The sequence below is a fragment of the Phyllostomus discolor genome, chromosome 2 (assembly GCF_004126475.2).
Source record: "Phyllostomus discolor isolate MPI-MPIP mPhyDis1 chromosome 2, mPhyDis1.pri.v3, whole genome shotgun sequence".
Taxonomy (NCBI): Eukaryota; Metazoa; Chordata; class Mammalia; order Chiroptera; family Phyllostomidae; genus Phyllostomus; species Phyllostomus discolor.
In genome coordinates this window covers 273,618-300,315 of record NC_040904.2, presented here as the reverse complement: position 1 = coordinate 300,315, position 26,698 = coordinate 273,618, and the positions used below count along the sequence as shown (strand labels likewise).

At 60.1% G+C, this 26,698-nt stretch overlaps 1 protein-coding gene across 1 annotated transcript in view; it reads right to left on the bottom strand.

Moving 5' to 3' along the window:
* Positions 1-2,823: 2,823 nt before the first annotated feature.
* Positions 2,824-26,698, bottom strand: part of BACH1 (BTB domain and CNC homolog 1) — a 33,499-nt gene continuing 9,624 nt past the window's right edge. The window contains exons 2-5 of the mRNA XM_028503970.2: positions 17,085-17,379; positions 12,931-14,286; positions 11,144-11,350; positions 2,824-3,431 (exon numbers count right to left, since the gene is read on the bottom strand). Of these exons, the coding sequence (XP_028359771.1) occupies positions 2,991-3,431; positions 11,144-11,350; positions 12,931-14,286; positions 17,085-17,321 (2,241 nt within the window). The 5' untranslated portion in view covers positions 17,322-17,379 and the 3' untranslated portion in view covers positions 2,824-2,990. The remainder of the gene's footprint in view (positions 3,432-11,143; positions 11,351-12,930; positions 14,287-17,084; positions 17,380-26,698) is intronic.

The following is a 26,698-nucleotide window of genomic DNA, read 5'->3' as shown; positions in this document are numbered from 1 at the left end:
CCCCTCTGAGAGATCGGCCACCCTTCCTCCCCAAGCAGATCAGGGCTTGGTGGACTTATTCTCATCCGTGGTGTCCGAGGGCCCCCCACAGCTGTGCACCCTTTTAAGCTTTTATCACAGTGACAGTAGCGTCCCTGCAGGAGACCAGCTCATCAGAGTCCTCAGAGGCCACAGTCACGACCGTTACTGACCGACGCAGGGAGGTGGCAGAGCTCGCACAAGACGGCAAGACGGAAGTGGAAAGTACAACGCCGTTGGATCAGCAGCAGTTTCAAGGAATTTTATTTAACTGTTGATTCATCGCCAACATCTAACAGTTGTCATTTTGCTACATTTGGATGAGCACATGAGGGAGGAAATATAAATTAAATACTATGAATGTTTACTTTCAATGAACCATGACCTTAATACAACATGGATATATAAATTTAGTGGTTTTATTGCATTGTTAGAAAATTATATTAAGAAAGATACAAAAAAATCAACAGATGTTTATTTACAATAAGTATGCCGTTACGGCTTTAAATTTTCATTTACCTGACAGGTTTCAAAGAATAGTTTATTACATGCCTAATAAAACACTTAAAATATTTACAAATTCAAAATAGATGTTCTGTAACTGAGAAAAGTTCACCTGAGACTTCATGGTAACATTGCCGTCGTCTGACTTTCTCCCCGAGCTGTCAGCGTGGCCGAGTGTCCGCCTGCCCTGCAGCCCGGCCCGGCCGCCCACCGCTCACCTTTGCCTCCCCGCTCCGAGCCGGCTGGACGCCGGCCGCCCGCACACCGTGGTCAGGCGCTACAAATGGGCATCGGGGCTTGCGCCCACGTCTGCTCGCACGGGACGAGCTAAGCACGAGCCAGCCGCTGCGGGTGCACGGAGACGAGGCGGACACTTGGGCTCTGGGAGGCCGGGAGGCGTCGGGAAGGCCGGTTTACACGGGGGTGACGGCCCCGGACGGGACCGCCCGCCGACCAGGAACAAGCCTTCCGGAACTCTGCATGAAGGAGAGGGGCACACTGCGCGCACCCTGTCCTGTCACTTGTCTTCCACACCCTCAAAAAAGTCAACTTAAAACTGATCATTACGAAAGTCTTGCTGAGAAGGTAAGAGAGGCACAGGTGTGTGACGGTGCGCAGCAGACAGGAGGGTCTCCCACCCGACGGCCCGAGAGAGAGGGGCTCCGCTGCCGTCCGTCCGCCCGTCCGCCCCCCTGTGAGTGCAGACCGAGGAGGAGTGAGGTAGCGTGGTTACTGGTATTGCATGCTGGCTGCGAACCCAGCGCTGTGTTTTATGACACATCACACTTGGCCAATCGTCAGAACACCGCTGAAATAAACCCCTAATGCTAAGCTGCTCGTATGCGGAGATAAATTCAAATGAAACGCCTGACAAACCACGTTTCGACTCTGGAGACGCACAGGCCTGGCCACCGAGCAGGAAGGGAGCTCTCGGGCCGTGCGCACGGGCAGCCGGGGCGCGGGTGCCACTGAGGTAGGAATCGGGGCTCCCTGGCTGGTGTGGGAGTTACGTCTTGTGACCCAGAGACGTTTCCACGTTGTGTCTTGAAGTTAAACCCTAAAATGACGAGCGTCGAGGGAACAGGTACGTGGGACGTGTGTGTGCACACTTTATGGGGTGGGCGTGCCTCACACGGCGCCACTCGCCCTGACACACCTGAGCGTGTTTACAGAAGCCTCTGGAATGCGGGCAAGCCCAGCTAGTTCTCTCTCGGGACAGGTAAGTCGACCCCAACACCATCAATGACCCCTTGCACCCGCTAACACTGGGCCCTCCCCGCACAGGCCTCTGTGCCGGGGACACACGCAGTCTTCCCAGCGGCGGGAAGCCGGCAGTCCCCAGCTCTCACCGACCGGCTCTCCGACCAGTCCGACACCCGGCCGCCCCAGGAGCACCGCAAAGCGTCACGGGCGAGCCCTCGGGCGAACAGCAGTGTTTTAGAGCAGGGCTGGGTGCACACGGAGGGCGTTATGACATGCCTGAGGCGACATGGCCCGTGTGCCCTGACCCACCCGCCCAGGGGGTTCCCCTGCAAACCCCCAGGGAAACGAGGGCCGAGTGTCTTCCTGTCTCACAAACCCACACGGTTGTGCCAGTGGCATCTTCACCCAGAACGAGGCTGCTTACAAGTGAGCCCTCAGACCTCACCTGGGGGGACAGGTGGTGGCCACCGCCCCGACGCCTGGCTCTCGGGCGTCCAGGGAGCCCGCAGCGGCCCGGTCGGCGTGCACTCGGGCCCTGCACCCCAGTCCCACTTCCTCCTGCACGGGGACAGGGTGCCGGGAAACCGAGACCCTGGTGGACCCAGGCGTGGGAGAGACTGAGGAGAAAGAGGGAGCATGAAGCTTCCCAGAGCCTCTACCGTCGACACTGACACGCAGCAGGAGCTGCTGCCCCAGGCCGCCCGCCTGCCTGTCCCCCCCGAGTCCCAGTGTGGCTCAGGGTCCCGGGCAGGCCGCCTGCTCCCTGGATTTGGTGGAGCCCGAAGAGCGAACCGCCCCACCCGAACACCCCAGGAAGCAGGCACCCCCTTCCAAGCAGAGCTCTGGCGCCCCTCCGCCGGGGACACGTCCCTGCTGGCGTCAGAACGCTGCGGAGGCCAGTGGGCCCCCTGGCCCGGCTGCCTCTCCAGCGGGTCTGTCCGCAGGCAGAGGCCTCGCGGCGTCTCACTGTCTGATGGGATCCCGTCTCCATTCACATCTCTGTCCTGAGTGAGGGAAAGAGCTGTCACTGAGAGTCGTCATCGCTGCATTCTCACACGCGACTCTTCGGGGTGCGGGGAGCACGTGGCTCCTGCGGCTCCTGTGGCACCGAGAACACGCCGGGGCCGACTGCTCGGGAGCTCCCTGGCCCGCGAACGACCCGGGGAGGGAGCGGCGCTGCTCAGAGACAAGTGCCTGCGCCAGGTTTCAAGGCCAAGGCCGAAGCTTCAGCAGGAGACTCGACGGCTGGAAGGCAGTGGGCGCGCTCACTCGTCGGTGGAGCACTTGTCCGTCATCTGCTGACACACGTCCGCCAGGCCTGCCCCCGGCCGGCACGGCTCCGTGAGCCCCGCGGGCTCCTGGCCCAGCGTGCAGCCTGACGCACTGCCCTTCCCGCTGGGGCCGCAGGGGCCGCAGGGGCCTCCCTCCCCCGCGGGCGGCCCGGCGGCAGGACCCCCGAGGACACTCAGACTTGGCGGAAACGCGGCAGCGCCATCAGACGCATTCGCACTCTTGCCTTTCTCAGAAACCAGGAAGGACAGGGGGCAATCCGAGGCCGAGTACTTGGCGAGGATCTGGATCTGCTCCTGGCTCAGCGCCGCCTCCTTGCAGACTTGCTGGCAGAGGCCCGTCAGGTTCTGCTTCGTCTCGCCCAGCGTCGACAGGATGCGGTCCCGCTCCCTCAGCAGGCTCTCCTTCTCGCTTTGCTGCGGGGGCAGAGAGAACACAGCCCTCAGCTCGTTAGCCCGGCCGGCACGGCCAAGGGGGCCCAGCGCTCGTGTCCACAGCTCCCTCCCAAGTCTTAAACAAGACCACGGGAACTCTCCCTTTCAGTTCAACTGAAACGTGGACGCCTCAGGCCCCTCCTCCAGAACTCGTAGGCTCGGGTGTGTGCTGGGACTCAGGACTTTCTGGAATTTAGGTAAGTGATACGGATGCACACACCACTCCTCTGGCAGGGTCTGAGCAAGCACCTCACATCAGACACCTCGACGTTTCTAAATGAAACATATTAAAACAGCAAATAGTGTGCAAAGTAGGAAAAATAACACAGCCCCGTGTCATCTGCATCCGTTTTTTGACCAAAACCGTGGGTGACACACTTGTACTCTTCAGGACTTTCTGGGTATACGGATTACAGGTGAACAAGTGTGCACTTGACGTTTTGGTTAAAACAGAACCCAAAAAGTGCAAGCATGCCCATCAGAACTGTCGCACAAATCACCCAAAGGTGCTGATAGTGACGACAGTCTGCTGGGCATTCGCTCTGTGCCAAACACCACGCCAGATGCTTTCAGAACGCAGTCCCAGCCCCGCAGTCCACTCGCTGCTGGCTGGAGCCACACTGCACCCACGTGACAGGGAGATGCAGGCTGGGTGTGGCCAGGCTCAGGAAGCCAACGTCCGAGTTACTGACGTGGGAAGAAGTGTGTGTGTGTGTGTGTGTGTGTGTGTGTGGCGGGGGGGGGGGTGTTCAGCCTGTCAATTATTTTTGTTGCTGTTATTATTACTATTATTATTTAACTTTTATCTCTACAGGAAAGTCTGGCACAGAATTTTTCCAGCAGCCTTGCTGGTTCCTGCACACCCCCCCGCCGCTGAAAGCACACCTCCCCTCGCCATCCCTCCTGCTGCCCACTGCACCCTGGCCTCCCACTGGGCGGAGCCAGGGAGCCAGGTCACCAGGTTACCCAGCCGGGCGCGGTAAGGGAGAGGAAAGAGGTGCTGGGGGAAGGTCAAAGGCTTCTCTTGAGAAGTTATGACAACTCTCGGTTTTCTGCTCATTGGCAGGTTCTTAAAAGCTAAAGTTGCAGTGTCGCAGGTTCGATTCCCAGTCAGGGTACATGCCCGGGTTGCAGGCCATGACACCCAGCAACCGCACATTGATGTTTCTCTCTCTCTCTCTTTCTCCTTCCATTCCCTCTCTAAAGGTGAATAAATAAACAAAATAAAATCTTAAAAAAAGAATCAAAAATTTGAAAAAATAAAATAAAAGCTAAAGTTGCCAGTTAATAGTTAGGTGGGTGACTTCACAGTGATAATCCTCTAAATAGATTCTTTTCTGGAACAAAAGTCGCTGAAAGGGTAAAAGGAAAGTTGCTTTATAAAAAAAGTACTGTTTTATATGAAAGTTTTTCTAAAAAACTGTAAATCCAACTATGGCAGTTTTTAGATTCTTCATGGCATCTAAAATTTTGAGAAAATGTACAGTGGCTACAAAGCACTAAATTTTTATATTGTAAAAGGTTCTCCAATTCGGATTTTTACACGAAACGCCCGTCTCTGGAGACCTGCCCGCAGGCTGCAGGCAGCAGGACCCCCCCCCCCCCCCACTGGCCGGGTTCAGTATGGGCAGCACACGCACACCCCCCCGCGCTCCGGCAGCAGGCACGCCTTCTCAAGTCTGGCATCTGCTGAGAGCACCCAGGGAGTCTCAGACAGAGGGCGACCCGGATCCCGGAACCGGAGCGCTCCGGGCGAGCCCGTGGCAAGTTGCGGGTGGCACAAAGTCACCGGTGGGGTCACATCCAAAGGCCACCGGAGCTGGCTTCAGGGGGCTCTCCCTGGTCAAGTTGGAAAAATGCCAACACAAAAAAGATCAATGACCGTTTTGGACTCCGACAACTTAAATTAGGAAGAAAGGCCCCCGTGAGCCCGCAGTGGTCGGAACGGAGCCTGCAGGGGCGAGGGCCGAGAGAAGGGGAGAAGGCTCTCCCGGAGGAGGAATCGCGGGCACGCAGCGACAGTCCGGCAGCTCCGGGTTCCCCAGCCCCCGCCGCGGAGGCCGCTCGCCGAGGGCGCAGGCTTTCTAGAGAACGAGCGACTCGCAAAGCACCTGAGCAGCTGCACAGGTCACTGAACCACCATAAACGCGACAAGTACTCGGGGTGGGGGGGCGGGGTGAGGACCTGGGGGCTCCTGGGGGCGTGGCCTGACGCTGGCGCCACGCCCCCGAAGGGCTGCGCGGCGAAGCAGGACGCCCGCCAACGGCTCCTCTCAGCGGACCTGCTCCGATGCTTGCGGTTACAGGGATACAACACAGAGGGGCGGATTCGACAAAACCAAGGGGAAGGGCCAGCAAATATTAAAAGCGGGATATTTTCTGAGAAATATGGCCTAGGCTTTTCAGAAAGTCATTGTCGTGAAAAAGGAATGAGCTTGTCCCGGACGAAGCAACTGAAAAACACAACCCAAGGAGTTCCGTGATGACTGGATCCCAGTTTGCACAACAACAACAAAAAGCGCGTGTGTGAAATGCATTTGGGAAATGATGAAGGTGATGTGAACAGGGGCACACACAACAGTGAGGATTTTTAATTTTGTTTGGGTAGGATACAGATCTGGGGTCGTGCCGATGTGACGAAGAGGTGAGAACGTCCACTTTCAGCAGGTGCATGAGCAGGCAGGCGGGTGCAGTGTCAGAGTGTGGTTCCAGTGACTCAGACAGAAAAGGAGAACCGCAGAGAAGGGGCGGGGGAGGGGTGGTGAGCAAGACGAACCGTCTGTGGTCAGGAGAGGCCGAGAGGCACGGGCAGGTGCCCCAGAGCGGGAGACACCCACTGCCCGGACAGACGGACCCACGGAGAGAAAGACAAAGCTCGTGTGGCAAACATGCCCGCAACCGCCGAGTCCACATGAGGTTGTTCATTCTCCTATTCACTCAGCTTTTCTGAAAGCTTGAGGTTTTTAGAATGTGAGGGGAAAAGATGTATCTCAAGAAAAAACCAAAACACATGAGCCTGGCTCCCTAGGAAACTACTGTACAAGTGTTCAACTGACAAGGACTGTGTCACATCTGTCTAATTTCCGGGCACCCGGGGCAACGTGTAACACTCATGTGCAGTGCTCAGCTGGTGCTCAGAGAGAGAGAGAACTGCTTTCACTTAGAGTGCAACCGCTAGCGCTTACTGAGCCCTGAACTGGTGCTGAGCGGTTCGGTGGCCGTCCCTGCAGGCCCCGGGCCCCTGCGCTGGCCCCGGGCCCCTGTGCTGGCCCCTAGGCAGCCGCCATCCTCATCCCTCCCCCCCCCCCCACTCCAGGGAGGGGTGTGCCGACCGGAGGCACCGGAATCCCCGGAATCCCCCAGGCCAGGACCCTGCCACGCGCCGGCAGAACTCCCGGCCATCTGCCCCTGAGGCACCGTGACCTCCGTCGGACCTATGCAAGCCGGTGCAGCAGGTCCTTGGCACCAAGCATGCACAACACGGATGACCCTGACCTCTTACAGAGGGCGTGAGGCCTGGTCCCTCCCGCACACGCTGACGGGCACCCCCAGAAGTGGGAGGGCACCCCCAGAAGTGGGAGAGGGCCGTGTGTGCATGGGAAGGCAGCCAGCTGCATGCGCCCGAAACAGACTCATTTCTAATGACGTGATGCCGTCGGCACCACAAACGCCAGTCAAACGCCAGTGAGGACAGATGAGGCGCCGGATCCCACGGCCCCGCCACGGGCACAGGCGGTGCAGCCCGCGGGCGTCTGGGCTCCACTGCACGTGCTCCGTGGTGGTCCCACCGCCAACAGCTTCTGAGTCGGCACCAGGCAGCCCCAACAACTTCTGAGAGAAATGCATGATGGTGACTTCATTCTCTTCTTTGAAAGCAAGGTTCCCTTCATGTCAGATTTCCTTTGTTCGAGGCTTAAATGGGATTAGAGATGAGTGTCTTCTAACTTCCAGACTAATCTTCCAGAAGAAAATGAACGTGGGCCTCCTAAAGAATCTTACAGAGACGAGAGCTTTGCAAGCCAAACACGTAACAGGAGCTGAATGGTCCCTGGATTTCGCTCCTGCCCTTCATTTGCATATCCAACCTCGCAGTGAATGCGGAACTGAAGCCTGACCCCCACCGCACTGTCAAACCCAAAACACACGTGAAAAGTCATCACCATCGACTTCTCCACTGAATCGATACACAGGCTTCCCTTTTCCCCAGCGGTGCCACTGACAGGACTACTTACTGAAAAACACAATTCATTAACGTACTGAGTTTGAACTGACATCCCCCTTGACTTTCTCAGCGCGTTAAGACCATGAAAGTGTCCTCTGCGTACAGTTATCCCCTAACGCACCTTGAAGATGTGTTACAATCACTCTCACCGTGACGAGCACCCTGTCGGCCTGCAGGTGCGGAGGCACCCGGTCTGCCCACCCTCTCGGGACCCAGGGCAGCAGGGGGCGCTGAGCAGGGCCCTCGGCCGGCTGTTACCGGACTGGGCGACGTGGACGGGAGTTCACTCCTGTGTTCACCTGACTGATCGCCAGCTGCGGCAAAGTGACTGTCAGGAAACACCTGACTTCCCTGAGGTAAGTCTGCTGAACTCCACCCAGGCTGGGAAGGCTGGGGGACAACACGGCCTGTCGACCGGCCACGCTTTCGGAAAGGGACTCTCAACTGGAGAGGCCAGCACCCTCCCCTCCTCCGCAGCCCCCTCTCCCCGCGCCCTGACGCCGAGCGGGAGGCAGGAGTGCGGCCTCGCTGGTCTTCTTCTCTCTCCACAGACGACAGGATCCACGGTGCCACCAGCGACCAGGGTCCAGGGACAGTTCTTCACGTGGGTATCTCAGGCATCAGATTCTTCCCTTCCCAGCTTTCTTACACGGCCCACTTTCTGCTCGGGTTCAGCTGCGGGAGACGCTGCAGCACTGTGGAGATTCGTGACACGCCCCTTACACTCCACAGGTGGACTCTGCCCGCACGCACCACCGGACCCGAGAGCAGAGCTCAGGAAAGCGGAAACAGGGCATGCCACTCTGCCGTCTCCGCTGGGCTCTTGTGGAGGAGGAAGAGACGGCGGGAGCTCAGTGGAGCACATCGGGTGGCCAGACCCGTCGGGGCTGTGCGCTCCGCCTGCCGGAGGGGTGGGCTCGGGCGGCTGCGTGTCTGCTGTGTGTCAGACCAGGACGCCTGGGCCGGAATGGGCTGCCGACACGCTCTCCTCCTTGGGAATTCAGAACGGAATGCACAGGTGTCAGTCTAAACCTACAGCACTAACTGGCTGAACCAAACCCGCAGTCTCCTCCGGGGCAGCGCCTGGAGCAGGGAGGTCTCCAGGGGCTGTGCTGCAGCCGCTCCCGCCACGTGCAGCTGCCCGGGCCGTGCAGGGTGCAGCCATGAGCTCCGAGAGAGGATGCGCTGCGCTCCTGGCATTCGTCCCCGTTCCTGCTCTGCGCTCATGAGGCCAGGCGCCCCCTGGCTTCTCAGTGACACAGGCCTCCATCCTCACAGCAAATCCACCCATCCCCCCATCCATCCATCACCCATCCACCCATCTCTCCATCCCCCCACCCATCACCCATCCCCCCATCATCCACTCAGATGGCTTCTGTTTCTTGCAGCCAAACAGTCCAGATCAATAAAACAGGGAAACAAGGTACTGACCAGAACCCCTGGACCCAGCTGCGGCCAGACCTCGGCAGACCAGTCTGGTTTTTTATTTTGTAAAACCTCCTGGGAAACCAAACACGCCTGTGTTTTGGAAATCACCCAGCAGGCGCTCCACTGGCTGTGTGGAAGGAGCCTCACCGGACCGCGAGAGGCAGCAGTGTGAGCGCGAGGCCCAACCCGAAGCACACAGTTTGGGCAGAGCTGTGAAGACAGACGACACGAAGGGAGAGGACACTGGAAACGGGGAAGGAACAGCACAGCGAGAAGGAGACGAGGGTGATGGTTACTGAGAGCCTGCTGTGCCCCAGGCACTTTCCTGAGCTCTTTAGCTGTGGTAACTCATCCGCTCTTCATGAGCCCCACTCTACAGAGCGAGAGGGAGTGCGAGCCCATTTCACAGACGAGACACCCGAGACAGACAGCACACAGCCCGCCCACAGCTACCAGGTGCCAGTGGCGGGAGCTGGAGTCAGAACCCCGCACTCGAGACACCGTCACCTACCCCCCCACTACTGCGGCGAAGGCGGAGGGGCCGAGCCCAAAGGAGGGAGCACACACACGGTGCCTCCACCCCGGAGACCTGAGAGGCAGCAGCGACAGCGGGTGCCCAGCACCCAACGTCCCACTTCAGTCAAAGAACATAAACGAGACCAATGGGCCTGGAACCAGACGAGCTCTAAAAGGTAACAGCTACTCCCCAGCACGTTTGCTGAGCAGCCATTTACAAACAAAGTTACGCACGAAACAGGCTTGGCTGGTCTGAAGGTTTTCGTCTGTGTCTGTCTTAGGAGAAGAGGAAACTCCCCGTGCGCCATCTGTCACCCACCGAGAGGAAAGAGCACCCACGAGACGGAGGCCTGGGAACGGTCACAGCTCCGTTCTGTGTGGGTTCCAGGCAGCCCGACAGGACCCGCCAGTCTGAAAAGCACCTCCGCGCTCCAGTGCAGCGTCACCACGGAAGGTAAAGGCACCTGAAGGCAGGCAGGTGTCTGGTTCTGGTTCAAGGCTGGACAACGCGAGAGAGTACCAGGGCGTTCAGAACGGACCCCCACCCCCGCCCCAATCCTGGGCACACATGCCCCAACTTGCACCTTTTCCGCGCTGACCCCACCCCCCTCGACCACCCAGTGAACTCACACGGGTTGCTTCCCCTCTCTCAGGCCTGCACTGGCACAGCGTCTGCTTCCTGCTTCATCTGTTTACACGGTTACACAACTTCCTCTTTTTGCACAATTAAAATATATACAAAATGGGTAATTTTCCCCACTTTTCTGAAGGTACACATTAGAGTTTTTTCTACATTAACTGTATATAACTCACGGCTGGAGTGTTCATGCTTGAAGACCTGCGACAACAACGCACCCAGCCCCGGCCCTGCACCCTGAGGGCGCGCTCCCCTGTCCCACCGGCAGCGCCAGCTGCAGCCCTTCCTGCCGTGCCTCCTTCCGCCGGCCACCAGGGGGCAGAGAAACAGGTGCAAGCGAATCCACTTTTCCGTTCGTTTATGTTTTGAAGCTGGAATAGACTGACTAAAGGAAGCATGCTTCGCACTCAAGGTCTCACGAGATCTTACACTTTTCCTTTCATATCAGCACGTGAATTTTTCCCTTAGATGACAGATCCAAGTTGGTTTGTTCTGGTATCACCCAAAACAAGTTACTCAAGTCCGAGGTTTATTTAAACAACTGAACCGTCAGGTTTCATAGCTGCCAGACACGGCACCAGGAACCTGAGGTGCCTCACGACTCCTTTAGTCCTCACTCAACCAGTGGGACTCAGGTGGGCTCTCCTCAACTTGTAAATATCATTCAGGAAGCTCCCAAAACCGTTCTCCACTCACACACCACAGCCCATTACAAAGTGTAGAACACGCACACAAGCAAAAGAGTCTGTGCACACCCTCTTTTCTACTTCCTGTGTTTTCTGGAAACCTCATGTCATTTACACTCCCCAAACGGTGACTGGCTAATTTAAAATCGGGGGGGGGGGGGGGCGAGCGGACGGGTGGACCCCCCCACCGGGAGCCCCGCCCTCACCAGCTTCTCGATCTCCGACTCCAGGTTCTGGATGCAGTCGAGCTTCCTCTTGCGGCAGCGCTGGGCGGCGATCCTGTTCTTGCTCCGCCTGCGGATGTCGTGGATGCAGTCCAGCTGCTCGGGCGTCAGCTTGTGCATCCGCAGCAAGGCCTGGAAGTCGTTGCGGGACAGCGAGATGATCCGCTGAGCGTTGAAGGGCAGCTTCACCTGGGGGGCGGAGAAATGTCAGTGGCGGCGGCTGCGTCTTACGGTCACACTTGAACCCGGGGGAGAAAGGCGAGTCTTTGTGTCCCAGGGACCGTCCCTCAGACTCGGAAAAAAGTGGCCTCTGTTCCCAATTTCCACACGATGCCGTATATTACAGATTGATCGTGCTTTTGGTGTTTCTAGTCTCTTTTAAAGAGGGTCCAGAAGACCAATAAATTGAGAAGCAGGTACTTTGATAAGCAAATCAAACATTAGCACAAATATTAGCACATTTAAAATGAAAAGACAGAGCTTACTCTGCTAGGACGTATTAATGCCCCACAGACACCTTTGTATCTTCCTAAAGTGTTTTGTAAAGTGTTTTCACCCAACCTCCCCCCCAAAGCTGTTTTATCCTTTGATTTATAGTAAGGTGTGGTTCTTACTCAAATCTAGTATAATCACTCTAGTATTTCTAAAGCATTTCAAAAAACTTACTTTTCTGTCAGGAATTGGTAGTTTCACTTAACTCATTTTAAAAGCTACACACCTCATTTCCTAATGTAGAAATAATTAGAAAAACCCTGTAAATATTATTATTCATTTTCAATATACATCAATATAGAAAAGGAAAAAATTTTTTAAATGACAAAACTGTGGGACCGTTTAATTATATTAATTACCAAAAATACAAATAACACGCTGGTCAGTTCCTCTGGCAACCTGCTTAGTTTGTTACATAAATGAAACAAAATGATTTTTAATTCTTTTCAATGTTCTATTTTTACCCTTCTCTTCCCAGCCCCAAACCCCGGTCCGGCAGCCACCACAGGGAAGCCCACCCACCCACGTGACACGCGCACACGGCTCCTCCCCTGGTCCCCCGGCGCCCCCTCCAGGAGCCGGGGTGGAAAGCGGCCCCTGGTCCTCTCCCAAACCCGCGCCGCGCACCAGCTGTGACAGCAACGGCAAGTGCCCGGAGGGGCGAGTCCCCGCTGTCCCGTGGGGAGCGCAGGGCTGTCTGGCAGAGGCTGTCACACGCGCACACACCCCGCACGTGCCGTGTGCAGAGGCACCTGCCGGGACGGACGCCGTTCCAGCTGCACGCAGCGCCCGCTACGCTAGGGAGACGTTCACTACGCGAACACGGACAGGGCTGCGGGGACGTGCAAGCAGCAACGGCTGTGAAAAACTAACGCGAAAAAACTCCGCAGGGGCGGCTGCCCCCTGGCGACCGGCCCGGGCCCCGGGGTGGAGCCCCGCGGCCATGAGTCAGGCTGGGCGCCGGCCACCCTCTCTAGGATCCAGGCTGTGCGGTGACCTCAGAACCGTGACTCTTCTCCCCTGGGGACACAGCGTTGGACACAAACAGCCCAGGTGCGGCCTCACGCCACAGCCAACGTAACACACCTGGCGCGAACTCCGGGGACGCCGAGGTCCTCACCTGCCACGCCCTGGCGCAGACCCCCACTGGGGTCAGAGTGCGGGCCTCCGCCCCCGTGACGTGCGCCCGCCCCCGGTGCTCCGCCCGGAGCTGACGCCGCCGGTGGAGAGGAATGGAGGCAAAACCGCGGCCCAGCCACGCCCGCGAGTCCCCTCACCTCGCACTCCTGCTCGCGGGCGGAGCAGGGCTCACTGTCCCCCTCGGTGTCCGTCTCCGAGTCGTCGCCCAGGGTGATCACACACGCGTAGGGGCAGGGCTCCTGCTGGGGCTCGGAGGCGTAGCCGTCGCCGCCGAGGTCCGCGCTGCCGGCCCGGCCCTCGGCGCCCAGCGTGCTCATGAAGGGGCAGCTGACGGAGCTCAGCGTGGCGAACGTCCTCGGGCCCGGCTCCTCCGGGCTCTCGCTGATGCGGATCCCCAGCCAGGGGCACTCCGACCGCCTCTGGGTGTGGCCGTGGGCCTGCTCCGCGCCGGCCCTGGCCGCCGCGCCAGGGTGCGCCTGCGCGGGGCGGGGAGAGGCCAGGCCGCAGACGTCGCTCCAGAAGCCCTTGGCCAGGTGCTCGGCCACTTCCCGCTCCACGCTGCTGCGGGCGGGGCCGCTCTCCTCCCCGGGGCCGGGGCCGGCGTCCGATTCCAGGTGCGCGTCCTGGCTCTCCGCGCAGGCCCTCTCTCCCCCGGCGTCTGGGCCGGACACAGCCTTCTCTGCCAGCGCTGCCGCCGGGCTCTGCACGCCGGCGAAGCCCAGGTCGCCGTACGGGCCGTAGGTGTGCAGGAGGGACAGCGAGTAGAGCCCCGGAGCAGCGTCCGCGCAGGAGCTGTGGGGGAGGGGGGCCGCGTCGGCCGCTCCCGGGGGGCCCGGAGGGGCAGGGTCTCCCTCCGCGTCGGCACGCTCCATGGCTGTCCCGCCTTCTTCACATTTCAGAGCCGCCGGCGGGTCCGCACAGCCCCGAGCGCCCCCCGCACACTCACCCGCAGGCGTCTCGCCTGCCTGCAGGGACGCGTGCCCGTCTCCGAACCCGGGCTCCACAGGGCGGACTCTGTCCGTCCCAAACGCCTTCTGGAACTTTCTGTACTTGGGGCACAAGGACGGCAGAGCCAGAGCGGCGTCCTTCCCTAGGCACATGGCCTCCCACGTCTGGCCGGCACCGTCCTGCAGGGGCGGCGGCGTCTTTGTGTCTCCTGGACATTCCCGCAGCTTGCACTGGGGGGTCGGAGCGTTTCCGTGTCTCCAAAGCTCCTCCACCTCATCAATGTCTGCGTCCCTCCGGTCCAGGAGTGAAAGTTTGAGCTCTGCGTTCTGACAGTGCGGCGGGAAGCACTTTTCCCTTGGGCATTCCTGCTGCTCCGCAGAGGGGTCCGGAGACTTAAATTTGAGGAACTGGAAGCAGGACTCCTCGATGTCGTGCACACCTAGAAGGTCCACGCACCTGCACACCTCGTCCACGTTGTCCTTGCTGAGCAGCAGCCGAGCCGTGTAGGCAAACTGGAGTAGCGGCTCGAACCCTTTAACCGTCACCTGTCAACACACAAAACAGGAACAGACGCGTCACCTGAAAGCTGCCCAGGGATGAGCACGGGGGGGGGGGGGGGGGCAGAGAGGTGAAGGACTGGCCTGTGCACACAAGGACACAGGCACCTGGCCTCGGGGGGACACGGGTACCTGGTCTCGGGGGACACGGGCACCTGGCCTCGGGGGGACACGGGCACCTGGTCTCGGGGGACACAGGCCCCTGGGGCACGTGCGGCTGAGGGAGCCGGGGAGGCCGGCCGGTCACACCAGTGTCCCGGGACCAGCCGGCTCTGAACAGAGCAGAGCCCGCACGCACTGAGACGGAGACGGAGGCTGAGACGTGGGCTGTGACTCGCTCTCTCGAGGGAGCAGGACGAACAGCAGCACGACTCCCCCTCGTCAGCGGAGACCCGTCCCCAGGGGAGCAGGGCGGCCTGGACGACAGCCAGTCCCAGGCGTCCACGACCAGCCCCCCTCCATGCAGTCAGGGCCCCAAACACCCCAACGGCCCTAGACCGCACAAGTGAAAATGCTAAAGACAAACAAATACATCCGAGGGACTTACAGTGGCCCTGATCCACGGCAAATGCACAGTAAATGTAACTGTTATCTTTCTCTCATGCCAAAATTTCTAATAAAATTGTTAAAGATTCAGATTTAAAAAGTGAACAAAGTGAAGTCTAAAACGCATGCCTGATACTGTCTGGCAAAGATTCACAGACTCCAGGAAACAAAACCTTTAAGCTTCCAAACGGCATACAACAGAAAACCGGCAACAACCAGTGAGTGACCCTGGTGAGGACGCGGCGGGGCCGGGGGCTGCGGGGCTGCCGGCGGGATGTGCGACGGGCAGGCCCCCAGTTCTCCGTGAAACCAGGAACACAGCGACCGTGTGTCCCGGCCACTGTGGTTGGGGCCTTTTCCCCTTGAGAAATGACCTCTACACAATGTCCATAAGGAACTTTATTGGTGATAGCCAAAAACCAGAATTAGCCTAATTTCCTTCAACCGGTAAATAGATAAAAGCTGACACATCCACACTCGGGCCCACTACGGGGCAACACAAAGAACCAAGGACACGTGCAGCCCAGGCAAATCTCCAGGGAACTGAGGAAAGTGGGAAAAGAGCCAGCCCCAAAAGGTCACACAGCATGTGGCCGCAATTGTGTGACATTTCTTTACGATGACACAAGGACAGCCTGGTGGCCACCCTGGAACCACTGAGCATCTCTGCTGTGCTGGACACATGGACCTCATGGGGGGGGGGGGGGGGGGGCTGACCGAACCACACACACACACGCGCGTGCACACACACGCACACACACAGCTTAGTGCACCCAAAACCAAAGAACCTGCGAAAGGAGGTGGGCGGCACCAACGCCAATGTCTTGGTTGTGGTATCACACCGTCACTTTGCAAAATGTTATCCCTGGAGGAAAGTGTAAAAGAAACACCCACATTTTTGTGAATTTACAAGTATCTCAATAAAACTTCAATGAACAATTCTTAAAAGTACACTAAAACAACCAAAAATGGCTTCTACAATAGTGGTTTATGTGTTTTCAATCTGTCACTACTGCGAAGATCCAAAAATGTACAGGATTCACACTCAAATCACAAGGCACGGATGACCACACGCACCCGCACACGTGCCCGCCCCTACACGCCCGCCGCCCGCACCCAGGGGTCCAGCTCGCCCCTCCCGGGAAAGCGGAACTGAGCCAAAGCTGCAGGCCACCAGAAGCAGCCCCACCGCGACCCGCACCGCTGCGCTTTACAGACAGCGGCTGCCCCACAGCCGACCTCCCCGCCGTGCGGTCGGCACTGCCTCGCCCACGCCCGGCTCTGCCACCGAGCAGCCGCGGGGACTCCCCGGGCGGCGGGCACGACTGCACGCACACACACACACACAAACACACTACGCAGGCCACGCAGGCCTGGTGCACACGGGGCTCTGAAACGTCCTCAAATTCCTCTCAACAAGCTCTGGCCCGAGTCCCCCCAGGCTCCCTGCTCTCCTGGCACAGCCCCCACCTGACGTATCCTGCCCGTTCTCGGGCTCGGGGAGCCAGCCGCCCGGCCCAGGAGAGGATCCCGAGGCAGGGTGGGAGCCACGGTGGGAGGCAGGGTGCCAGCGCTCAGAGCCCCGCCCCTGGCTGGCAGGAGGAGGCCCGTGAGACCAGGCTCTCCCTCCCTCTGGCTCTGGCAGGAGAACGGGCTGTGTCCTGCCCCCGCGCAGGCACCGTCTCGAGGACCGAGGGCAGAGAGGGAGCGAGGACACTTCGGAGCACCAACCCCCACCCCACTCCCCCCCGCCCCTGGGGATGTGCGCCAGCGCACGGCAGGGCCGGCAGCTCCCTGAGCCCGGGCACGGGCTCCCGTCCCAGGGAGAGGCCCCAGGGAGAGGTCCCAGGGAGAGGTCCCAGGGAGAGGCCCCAGGGAGAGGCCCCAGGGAGAGGCCCCAAGGAGAGGCCCCAGGGAGAGGACGGTGCACAGGGCAGGAGCCAGGGCGCGGCCTCCGCAGATGTCCCGAGTCCACCAGCTGTGCCTGCTCTGGTCACTGCACCAGGAACAATGTAAGTCCTTCGTCCACTCTGCAAACACTCTGGACACCCAAAATTAGTGGTTTTACACGTGGAACGTCATCGTGTTATTTAAAGCCAGAGCAGCGCACTGCTGCGGAAGCCAGGAACTGTTCCCGAGTCTCAGGACGAGATGGCTTTGCTCTGAACTCGGCAAGCCGCGGGGGGTTCACCAGGCCACCCTGACCGAGAACTGGGGAGACCCCCTGAGGGCGCCCTCACCTCTTCCGGAAGGGAGATGCTGAGCTCCACGGAGTCGGCCTGGCCCACGACCCTGGCGTGGAAATAGCTGCTGCAGGCGGCCAGCACGGAGCGGTGGGCGCGGAAGGGCCGGCCCTGCACCAGCACGGTGGCATCACACAGCACACCTTTCTTCCGCTGGTCGTCCAGGCTGAGCAGCACGTTGGTGCTGTGCACCGAGGACTCATAGGCGAAGGCCGTGCTCCCGCTCAGCGGCATCCTGCGTCCCTCGCGGCGCCGGGAGGCCCAGTGCGCGCATTCTCCTCGCCGCGGCGACCTGCAGGGGCACAGGAGACGCACTGAGACCCAGTGCTGCTATGGACGGGCGCGCTGAGAAATGGCAGAACCGGCAGCGTCAGGCGAGGAGTGAAGACAGAGGCCTCCGGTGACCCCGGAGACGCTTATTCAATCCACGTCATTTGAGACCGGGTCTTCGCGGCCCTTTCTCCCCCTGGTTCTGGGCACGAGGCCCTCAGGGTGGAGGAAGGAGTTTTTGAGCCAAGGATTACCCGTCTCTGAGAGAGAGACATGCCACCCCGAGAGAGCACCCCGATGAGCAAGCGGACGGGTCGGAGAATGCCTGGGGGGCACCCCATTCCCGTCGCTGTCACAGGGGAGCAGGCGTGCGGGTCGGCCGAGGTCCCTGCTGGGAGGGACTGACCAGTGGGACGGGCACGTGGGGGGCCCGCCGCCCAGGCCCCACCCCAGCAGCGGCCGGCCGGGAGGGGGGCTCGGAGCTTTGTAATGAGGGACTCGCTCTGCACTAGGCGGGTTCCTCCAACACCGGGAGGGAAGCGACTCTTCCTTCGGGAAGGCGACCGAAGTCTGTCGGGCCAGACCGTGTGACGAGCTTCTCCGGCCCCGAGCCGGGCTGCACGCGGCAGAGTGCGGGGCAGGCAGGGCTCCCTGGGCACTAGAAGACACACGGGTCCCACGCAGGAGGGCTCCCGGCTTTCTCAGAACGTCGGAACACGGGAGAACGTTCCCAAAAGTGTGTGTTTTTAAAACATAAACTAACAACGAGTATAAAGGACACACGGACAAAAACTAGGGGCGGGTGGGAATGGGAGGGAGGAGGGGAGGGCTGGGTGGGAGGGCTGGGATAGGAGTAAAAGACAGAAAATGGTACTGCAACAACAATTAAAATAAAATTTTAAAAAACATAAAAATATACATACAAACTAACACAGAGTAGCCCCCAAACATCTTCTGATCACACACACGCACACACACACACACGCACACACACGACTTGCAGAAAAGGAGCGGCCCGACGGCTGCACGCTCACCTGTGTGTCCGGGCGGCACTACCAGCCCCACACGCAGCACACGCTCCAGCCCCCACACGCTGGACGTGCGAGGGGAGGAGGTCTCCGGCCGTGTCTGCCGGTGCCGAGCAGCTGGGGGCGCCCAGGGGCGTGTGCCCTGGGACCCGGGCCCTTCCTGGGACAGCCCCCCCCCTCCGCCCTCCCGACACCTCGCTCACTGCCCGGAGCAGGAAGGTCCCCGGGGGGAAGGCGCGGCGGCTGGGCCGCCCTCACTGTCCTCAGACCCCCTGTCCCCTCCGAGCGAGAGGGGAAGGGGAACGAGGGCGGCGGTGCTCCCACGGCCCGGCCAGGTCCCCGGACTCCTCCTCCCAGGCGCAGGCACGGGAAACACGCCCACAAGCCCCACTCCGCCCGTGTGTTTATTTTCAAGGTGTCTGACGGTGTCGCAGCTAAGCCATCGGTCCCTCGGCAGCAGGCAGTGACCACAGCTCCCAGACGGGCCACGAGACACAGACGTCTGGCGACGCGCCAGCCCCACGTCCCACGGCTGCAGCGGGAGGGGCCGGGGAGCGGGGGAGGGGGGGAGGGACAGCCCGGCAGGCCCCGCACGGGCCAGGACCGTGGCCTCCCACCCACACCGGGCGCACCCTCCCCACACGGGGCCCCGAGTGCGGTCTGCCACCCGGGTGGCTGCCACCACCCTTCACACTGAGACCCACTCGCCGCCACGCCACCGCCACGCCGCCTGTCCACGCCAGCACTGCTCGTCGACAGACACGCAGGCCCCTCTCTGCGGCCGCTCCCACGCGCACACGCGCACGAACGCCGTTACACGAAATAGAAGGTGGAACCCAGTCTCACACGGCAGCATCTCACCTCTCCCGGGGCAAGCACTCTGGTGTCCGTTCCACTTCTTGGGTGTCCGGGGGGTGGCCCCCTCCATTTCAGGGACCAGAGAGCGTGAGCCGAGTGGCCCGGGGCACGGGGTCCCACACTGTCCGGCTCACCCCAGCCCTGCTGGGGGGGCCACCGACCACTGGCCCGAGGCAAGCTGCTTGCCCTCCGGGCCTGCTCGCCAGCAGCAGAGCCAAGGGGGCGCCCCGCTGGGCTCTCCTGCGGGCGCCTGGGACGGTGTGGGGGAGGGGTCAGTGCGGGGGAGGGGTCAGTGTGGGGGAGGGGTCAGTGGGGGGGTCAGTGCGGGGGAGGGGTCAGTGCGGGGGAGGGGTCAGTGCGCTGTCCGGCCCACGGCAAGCGAAGGGTGAACACCCGCTGCAGCCAGCGGCAGGAACAGCTCCCCTCCCCTCACACCCTCTCGATCCCTCAACCGACTCTCCCACACCCAAGGGATTCCCCCTTCCCGAAAACCCTGCCGTGTCTTCCAAAGTCCTTGCGATCAGTTTCCGACCCTCAGCGGGTCCTCAGCCGTGCGTGGGCAGACTTCCCGCCCACTAATCCAACGCTCTCGAGCGTCCCTGCCTCCCCCCCTCGCTCTTCCCCAGCCTCACCCTCCCCCCTCCTGCCCCACAGACACCCGCCTCCCCCAGTGGCAGGGCCGGGGCTGCACCCACCGCCCGGCTCCTCCTCTCCCGCTGGCCAACGCCTCAGAACTCTGAGGTCTCTGCTCAAACGTCAAAGCCTTGCCGGACTTGCTCTCTAACCACAGGCCCGTGACGGAGCACCTGGGCCCGTGCAGGGACTTGCTTCTGAACGAGTGGCTTCGTGTTTTCACTGCAAACCCAAACCCCAGACCGTCACCATCCCCAGACCGTCACCATCTTCCTCGAACACCAGCGCAGTCGCTACTTCCACGCACGCACCATGGGGACAGGCACTCGCACTGCCCAGGGGCAGCCTGTCCAGGGCCGCAGGGAGCGAGTGACAGGAGCCCCTGCTCGTCCCTCTGGGAGCCGGAGGTGTCCCTCCCTGCAGGACAAGTGACCCCAGGGAGCAAGGCTTGGCAACTATGGGCACGGACACCACAGCCTCCTCGGGCGGGCGAGGCCCCGAGACCCTGCCTCCCCGGCACGGGGCACCAGACGGGGTCCCTCTGAGACCCACTTTTCCCGATTCTGAGAACCATTCGAGTGGTCACTGATCCATTTTCACCCAGCAGTGCAACTGAGCTGTGCGTGGACAGGTGAGACCAGCACACACCCGTCCACCACCAGAGCCACCATCCACCACCAGGGCCCCCTTCCAACACTTCCCAGACTCACAAAGTAAGATCCAGCTCCCCCAGGGGACCTTCCAGACCGCAGACTCTGTTCACCGATTAACGCCACATTCGGGTTCTTCTGTTACACATGATTTTTTCTATATTCTCAGAAATATACAGACTATCGTTAAAATTCAAAACAAAGGTTTGCTGACCTCGGCAAACTGCCGATCAGTAATGCTGACAACGAACAGATACTTCAAAGCTCCCTGAACCCCCTCTACAGATAACCCCTGCCCTCCTGCTCAACTACCCCCTGTTTGGATGCAGCGGCCACTTGAGGTCTGTGCTTTCGAAATCATAAAGAAAATGAAAAATGATACTGTGACTCCATCACATGTCAGTGACTTCACGGATCATTTAACCTAAAAAAACAACTTCAAAAACCTCCGGCGGCTGTGCGGCCGTGGAGCCCGGCCCACGCCCTCCGTGGCGGGAATTCGGCAGGAGCTGTGTGGGGACCCAGTCCACGTGCATGGATGGCCTCGCGTCTCCGGGACCGTGCTTCCAGAGTCTCCACGGAGGGGCCACCAACCGCCTCACACCGACCAGAGACCCACCGAGGAGACGAGACTCTCACCCCGACACTCCGAGTCTCTGAGTCTCCGCTGGGCAGCGGCGCCTGCGCTTCCCACGAGCACCCACCCTGCGCGGTAGAGCAGGCGCCACGCGGCAGCGGCGGCCCTGCGCTCAGGGAGAGCAGGGCCTACAGGTGCCGGAAGGAAAAGTGATGCCTTGAGCCGAAGGAGGCCCCCAAGGGCCCTCACAACAGATTTCACAGCCCCTGCACCCAGAAGCTGCCCTTCCCTTGCACCCCAGTCCAGTGCAGGCCAGGGCCCCCCACCACCCCCCCGCCAAGCCAGATCCAGCTGCAGGACCCCCAAGGTACCCAGGGGCACGCACTCCTCAGACGCCCAGCAAGCCTGATCCTCGCGCTCTCGGGGGGGAGGCAGAGACCCCGTGGCGCTGGGTGTGCACCCCTTTGGTCCTTCGTCTTTCCTTTAAGGGCCCTTGTAAGAACTTCTTTAGTTTAAGTGGAGATGTACACAGGAGAGAATTTCTGTAAAACAGGGCTTTTCTTGTCATCATTCCCAACTCTGAAAGAACCGTAACATCAAAAGGTCTGCGGGCATCAAAATCAGAGACGGCACTGCCGGTCGCCTCCTTCCGACACCCCAAGACTCAGCTCAGCTGCCGGGAGGAGCCGGGAGGAGCGGCCCAGTGGCTGAGACTTGCTACTTTCTTTAAGCTCCCGCAGATCTTAAACGTCACCCTTGCTTAAACACCGCATGGGATAACCACATTTCCTAAGCCCGTTTCCCTCGCTCGCACAGAAAAGTCTCACGTGGGACTAGATAAGGCTCACGGACGAACACACCGAGGAAGGCTGAGTGGAAACGGCACTCGGAAGCCCAGGCACGCGGAGCAGCAGGCAGGCTCCCAGCGGCGCCGCAGACGGCACGCCGGTCGGAGGGGCCTTCTCGGTGACACGGGGGACAGCGGGCCGGCGCCCAGTGCCAGGGCTCCAGCCGCAGGCACCCCAGTCGGCGGGGGCGGGGAGGTCCTGTACTTCCTGCAGCTCGTGATTCTACAACTTCACGTCAGGTTCTGTATGGGGAAAGTTAGGTTCTTTCCACTTTCTCTTCCTAATACTAAAATTGTGTATTCACGGATCTTTTGTTACATTCGCTTGGTGCAATTCCACATCCCTAAAGTAGAGAGCTGCAGCTACACTTGGAGGGGGCAGTCCCAACGGTTACAGAGTCTGAAGAAGGTCACCACTCACCCACCGAGAGGTCGGGGACAAAAGGCAGGTCTTCACTCCCCCAGCCAACGAATCCAACGACTTTGAGATCCCTAGCAGCGAGTTTAAGGTAGCTTGGAGGGGAAGGAAGGGAGAGAGAGGAGAAGGAGCACAGGAAAGCCAAGCTCCAGAACCAAAACCAGAAATACTGGTGCCGCTGTTGCCTTTTCTTACTGTTGCACAAAGAACTTGAAAAACAACGAAGTCTTTCATTTGCTTGACATGTTTAGGAGCAACGTGATCCTTGGAAGGACCGCGGCACCGCCATGGAGCAGGACCATGTCAAGAAAACGTGAGCCAGCAAGTGGGGCTGGCCCGTGCCGACAGAGCTGGCTGACTGAGCACGTGTTTCTACCACGCACTGGTGCGTCACTAGTTCCTGTACCTCGTCCAGGCGATGAGTGCACAGAACAAACCATCGTTTGAGGTGCACAGCTCGGTGGGTTCCGACATCTGCGTCTGTGCACCGTCGAGACAGAGGCATGTCCACCTCCCCTCCAAACGCCCCCGGCCCCTCGGGGTCGCTCCCCCTCCCCCCACGCCCCGGGCCCCGGGGACCAGCAGTCTGCCTGCGGCCGCCCCACACGGGCGTGCACTGCCTGGGGACCACCCGGCGCGTCCTCTGGCTCGGGGTCTCCCACAGCTCCGTGACAGCCACACTGTCTGTATGTTCTCCCTGCTCGACCACTCCCTCCTGGCCGATCTCCCACCGTCTGCTGACCCACCTAACCACGGACGGACGGACGGACGACCGTGATCAAGGGGGGCGGCTGCACTGTCTCCAGTCGGGGACCACGGTAACAGCTTCGGCAAACAACTGCCTGGACACGTGCTTCCTTCTCTCGGGAGAAGGGACGAACACCTAGGCGTGGAGAACTGCTACGGCAGGTTCGTGTCAAACTTCTCAGACGCTGCTGAGCCGTCTTCCAAAGCAATGGCACCGTCCCACGCTGCTTCCGGCAGAGCGGAGGGGCCCAGCTGCCCCTCGTTTCACGGCCCAGTGCTGCCGGCGGCACTCCCGGCCGCCCTGCTGACGCGCCATGGGGACCGGGGAGACACGGAGTCAGGGCCCCGCCAGCCCGAGCTCGTTCCCGGTTCCCCTCTCACTCGCAGCAGGACACGCGTCCGGGCGTGTGACACAGGAGACACACACGTGTGGTGGACACGAGAGCGAGTCTACTCACGAAACACACTCACACGCACGCACGGAGCCGGAGGCAGGTGCCGGGCGTGTCTGAACGCCCCACGGAGAGGGAAGTGAAGTTGTCGGTGAGTGAACCTGTTCGTGAGTTCGTGTCACACGCGGGAGCCGGGGCTGCGGGTGGGCGCTGTGCTGAGCTGAGGGCGCTGACGACGGGGTTCGGGGCCGTCCCACCTCGTCGGCTTCTGGGCCCCCCCCTTCCCCACTGACCTGGGGGCAGTGTGCAGCCACAGAGGGCTTCCCCTCCGCCGGCGAGGGCCTCTGTCTTGTCACTGGAACTGCTCCAGAGGCCCCCCCACCCCGCAGCCCAGAGTCTCGGGGACCCCCCTCCTCCTGCGCGGCCCCCGTGGTGACGTGCTGCCCCCCACCCCCACCGTCTTATCGAGCCGGCCCAGGACCGCCGAGTCATGACGCCACTTCCTCCCGCTCCCAGCCTCCTGCCTCCCGCGTGAGGCTCTCCGTCAGAGGTGGCGACGGCCCTGCTTCATTTCCCCTGCAGCCGCCCCCTCCCCGCTGCCGTCCGCAGCAGCCGTGTGTCTGTGCGACCGACCATCTCCGAAGCCAAAAAGGTGCTTCCTTGGACGAGCGAGACAGCTGAAAAATAATCTCGGGCTGTAGAGGTGACCCGGAACAGAAGTAAAGTAATAAAAACAATAGAGTCATAAGTACAGGTGAGAGGGACGGCAGACGCCAACAAAAATCAACAACCCCGGTAACGGGAAACCAACAGGTAACGTCTGAGGTTCATAAACACACAGGCACAAACATCTCGGAGACACGGAAGCAAGCAGCTAGAGAGTTAGAGAGCGAAGTGGAGAAACACGAACATCAACCGTGAACCAGCACCGGGGTGGGATGGGGCAGCAGATGAGGCTCTTTCCGACAAACTCTGTGTGTCTTAAAAACAACACGTACCGTTTTCATCAAAAACATAAGCTAAAAAGATACACAAACAGACGGTAAACCAACAAAAGTAAAAACTCGATTAAGTCTACATTGTTGACAACTTGGTTGTGAGTCTCAAACGCAACTTTTTGAAGACTCTACAAATAGAAAAACAATTTGATAAAAAGAAGAAAATCAGCCTTTAACGGAAAGCTTGCATGCTGACGTAGAAACCAGGGGGCGGGGGAGGCAGAGGACCCCACGGAAGACTTGGTGCCCGGCAGCAGTGCCGCCCACAGCACCACCGGCCTGGACGGTGCCCCCGGAGGACCCCAGGACCTGCCTCCCGGGGCCTGATGGAGGCCGCGGCACCCACACAGGAGCCCACTCACGGCGTCAAACTGTGCATTTGCTTCTGGTGGGACCGCTGAGCTGAACCACCGCCGGCTCTCTGAGAAGACCAGCAAAATGAACAACTGTCTGCAAAGTCTCGCAAGAAAAGACGTGAAAAGAATGAACGTGCAGCGTTTCCACTGCTCCCATTACCATACAAACACACCGCTACGACTCCTCTCTTAAAGCACATACAGCGTCGGGACCTGCCCAGACGCCGCCGTCCACAGTGGAAGGCGCTGCTGCCCCTCAGCGAGCTCCCGACGGGGGGCCGCTCATGTCCCCACCCCCCACCTCCCGGCCTCCCAGTGTCCCGGGCCCCGCCAGAGTCACACTCCTCCCTCCACGCCCACGCCAGGAACGCCCTCTGTGAGGACCCGTGACCCCGGTCTCCTCGCATGGCCTCCCAGCAACGCTCCACAGGCGATGCAGGCCCTCAGGGGGTCCCTCCCACAGTCAGCATCCAGGCCACCGCACCCTCCGACGGCCCAGCTCCCCAGTGGTCCTGCCGCACACGCAGGGCCGAGCCCTGAACTGCCCCCTCCTGTGGGCACACAGGTCCTGCGTGACCTTGCCCGGCCCCACGGCGAAGACACGCTCGCTCGCTCACGGACTGCGGGACACGCTCACACCCCGAGTCCAATCGCAGCTTCACGTGCCCGAATGCACACTCACACCACCACTTGTGCGTCTGCCGATGGAGGGCACCTCACAGTTAGCATGTGCGGAAACCCGAGTTCCTCCACCTTTAGCTAGGATGGTGTCCAAGTGTTAACAGTGGTTACCTCTAGGTAAGTTTTGTTTGTTTATGCATTTAGATTCTCAATCGTAAACACCTACTATAACCAAAAACATTGAAACAGGCAACAACTAGAAACAAGAAGTGTGCCTCCGTTAACAACGCAGTCCACACTCGCTCCCCTGTCCGAGGGCCCCCGAGACACGTCGGCTGGCTGTGTCCTCCGACTGCATCCTCCAGCCACCAGCAGACGCGGGCTGGCCGCTGCACAGAGACTCGCGGCAACGCCAGGCACAGCAGCCTCCACCACGACGCCCGCACGGCGATCGGGACAGGAGGGCGAACGGCAGGGCACGGCTTGGAAACAGGGTCCCCTCGGACGGCGAAGGAAAGAAGGGCAAGGTGCGGCAGGGACAGGCAGGTGCCCCCAGCCCCCTGGTCTCATGAAGCCCCTTGGAAAGGATCGAGTGTGGAAAAAATGCCCAGAACCATGAGATGCAAAAGACAATCAACTCCAGGTTGTGTTAGCACTGCCACGGGACGCCACGGGGACACACAGCGTGACAGATGAGCGCTGCGTGGCCCCCCGTGAGGTGGCAGATGTCGCACCCCAGTGCCCCGGCAGGGCGCCGACGCCTGCTCCACGGCCCGGGGGGTCCGGCACACCTCACAGCCCCGAGCTTCGCACAGATCCGTCTTGTATCATGACGGTTACCTTTGTGATGTGAGTGACCGAAAGAAAACTGCCTTTTTAAAAGGCTCTACAAACCCACAAATTAAGTTACAAAATGAAGAGATTCCTAAACTTTTAAAAACAAAAAGTCACCCTGACTGATGTGGCTGACTCAGCTCCTGGGGCGTGGTTCCACCAGGTGAGGGTCGCTGGTTCAGTGTCGGTCTGGGCACAGGCCTGGGTCGCAGGCTCAGTCCCCGGACAGGCGCATGCGAGAGGCAGCTGACTGAATTTCCTCTCCCTCTTTTTCTCCCTCTCTCTAAAAATAAATGAAACCTTTTAAAAAAGGAAATTAAAATAAAAATTCAGTAAGCCTAAGATCTCAACAAAGTAAACAGAAAATGTTAAAACTGGCCAA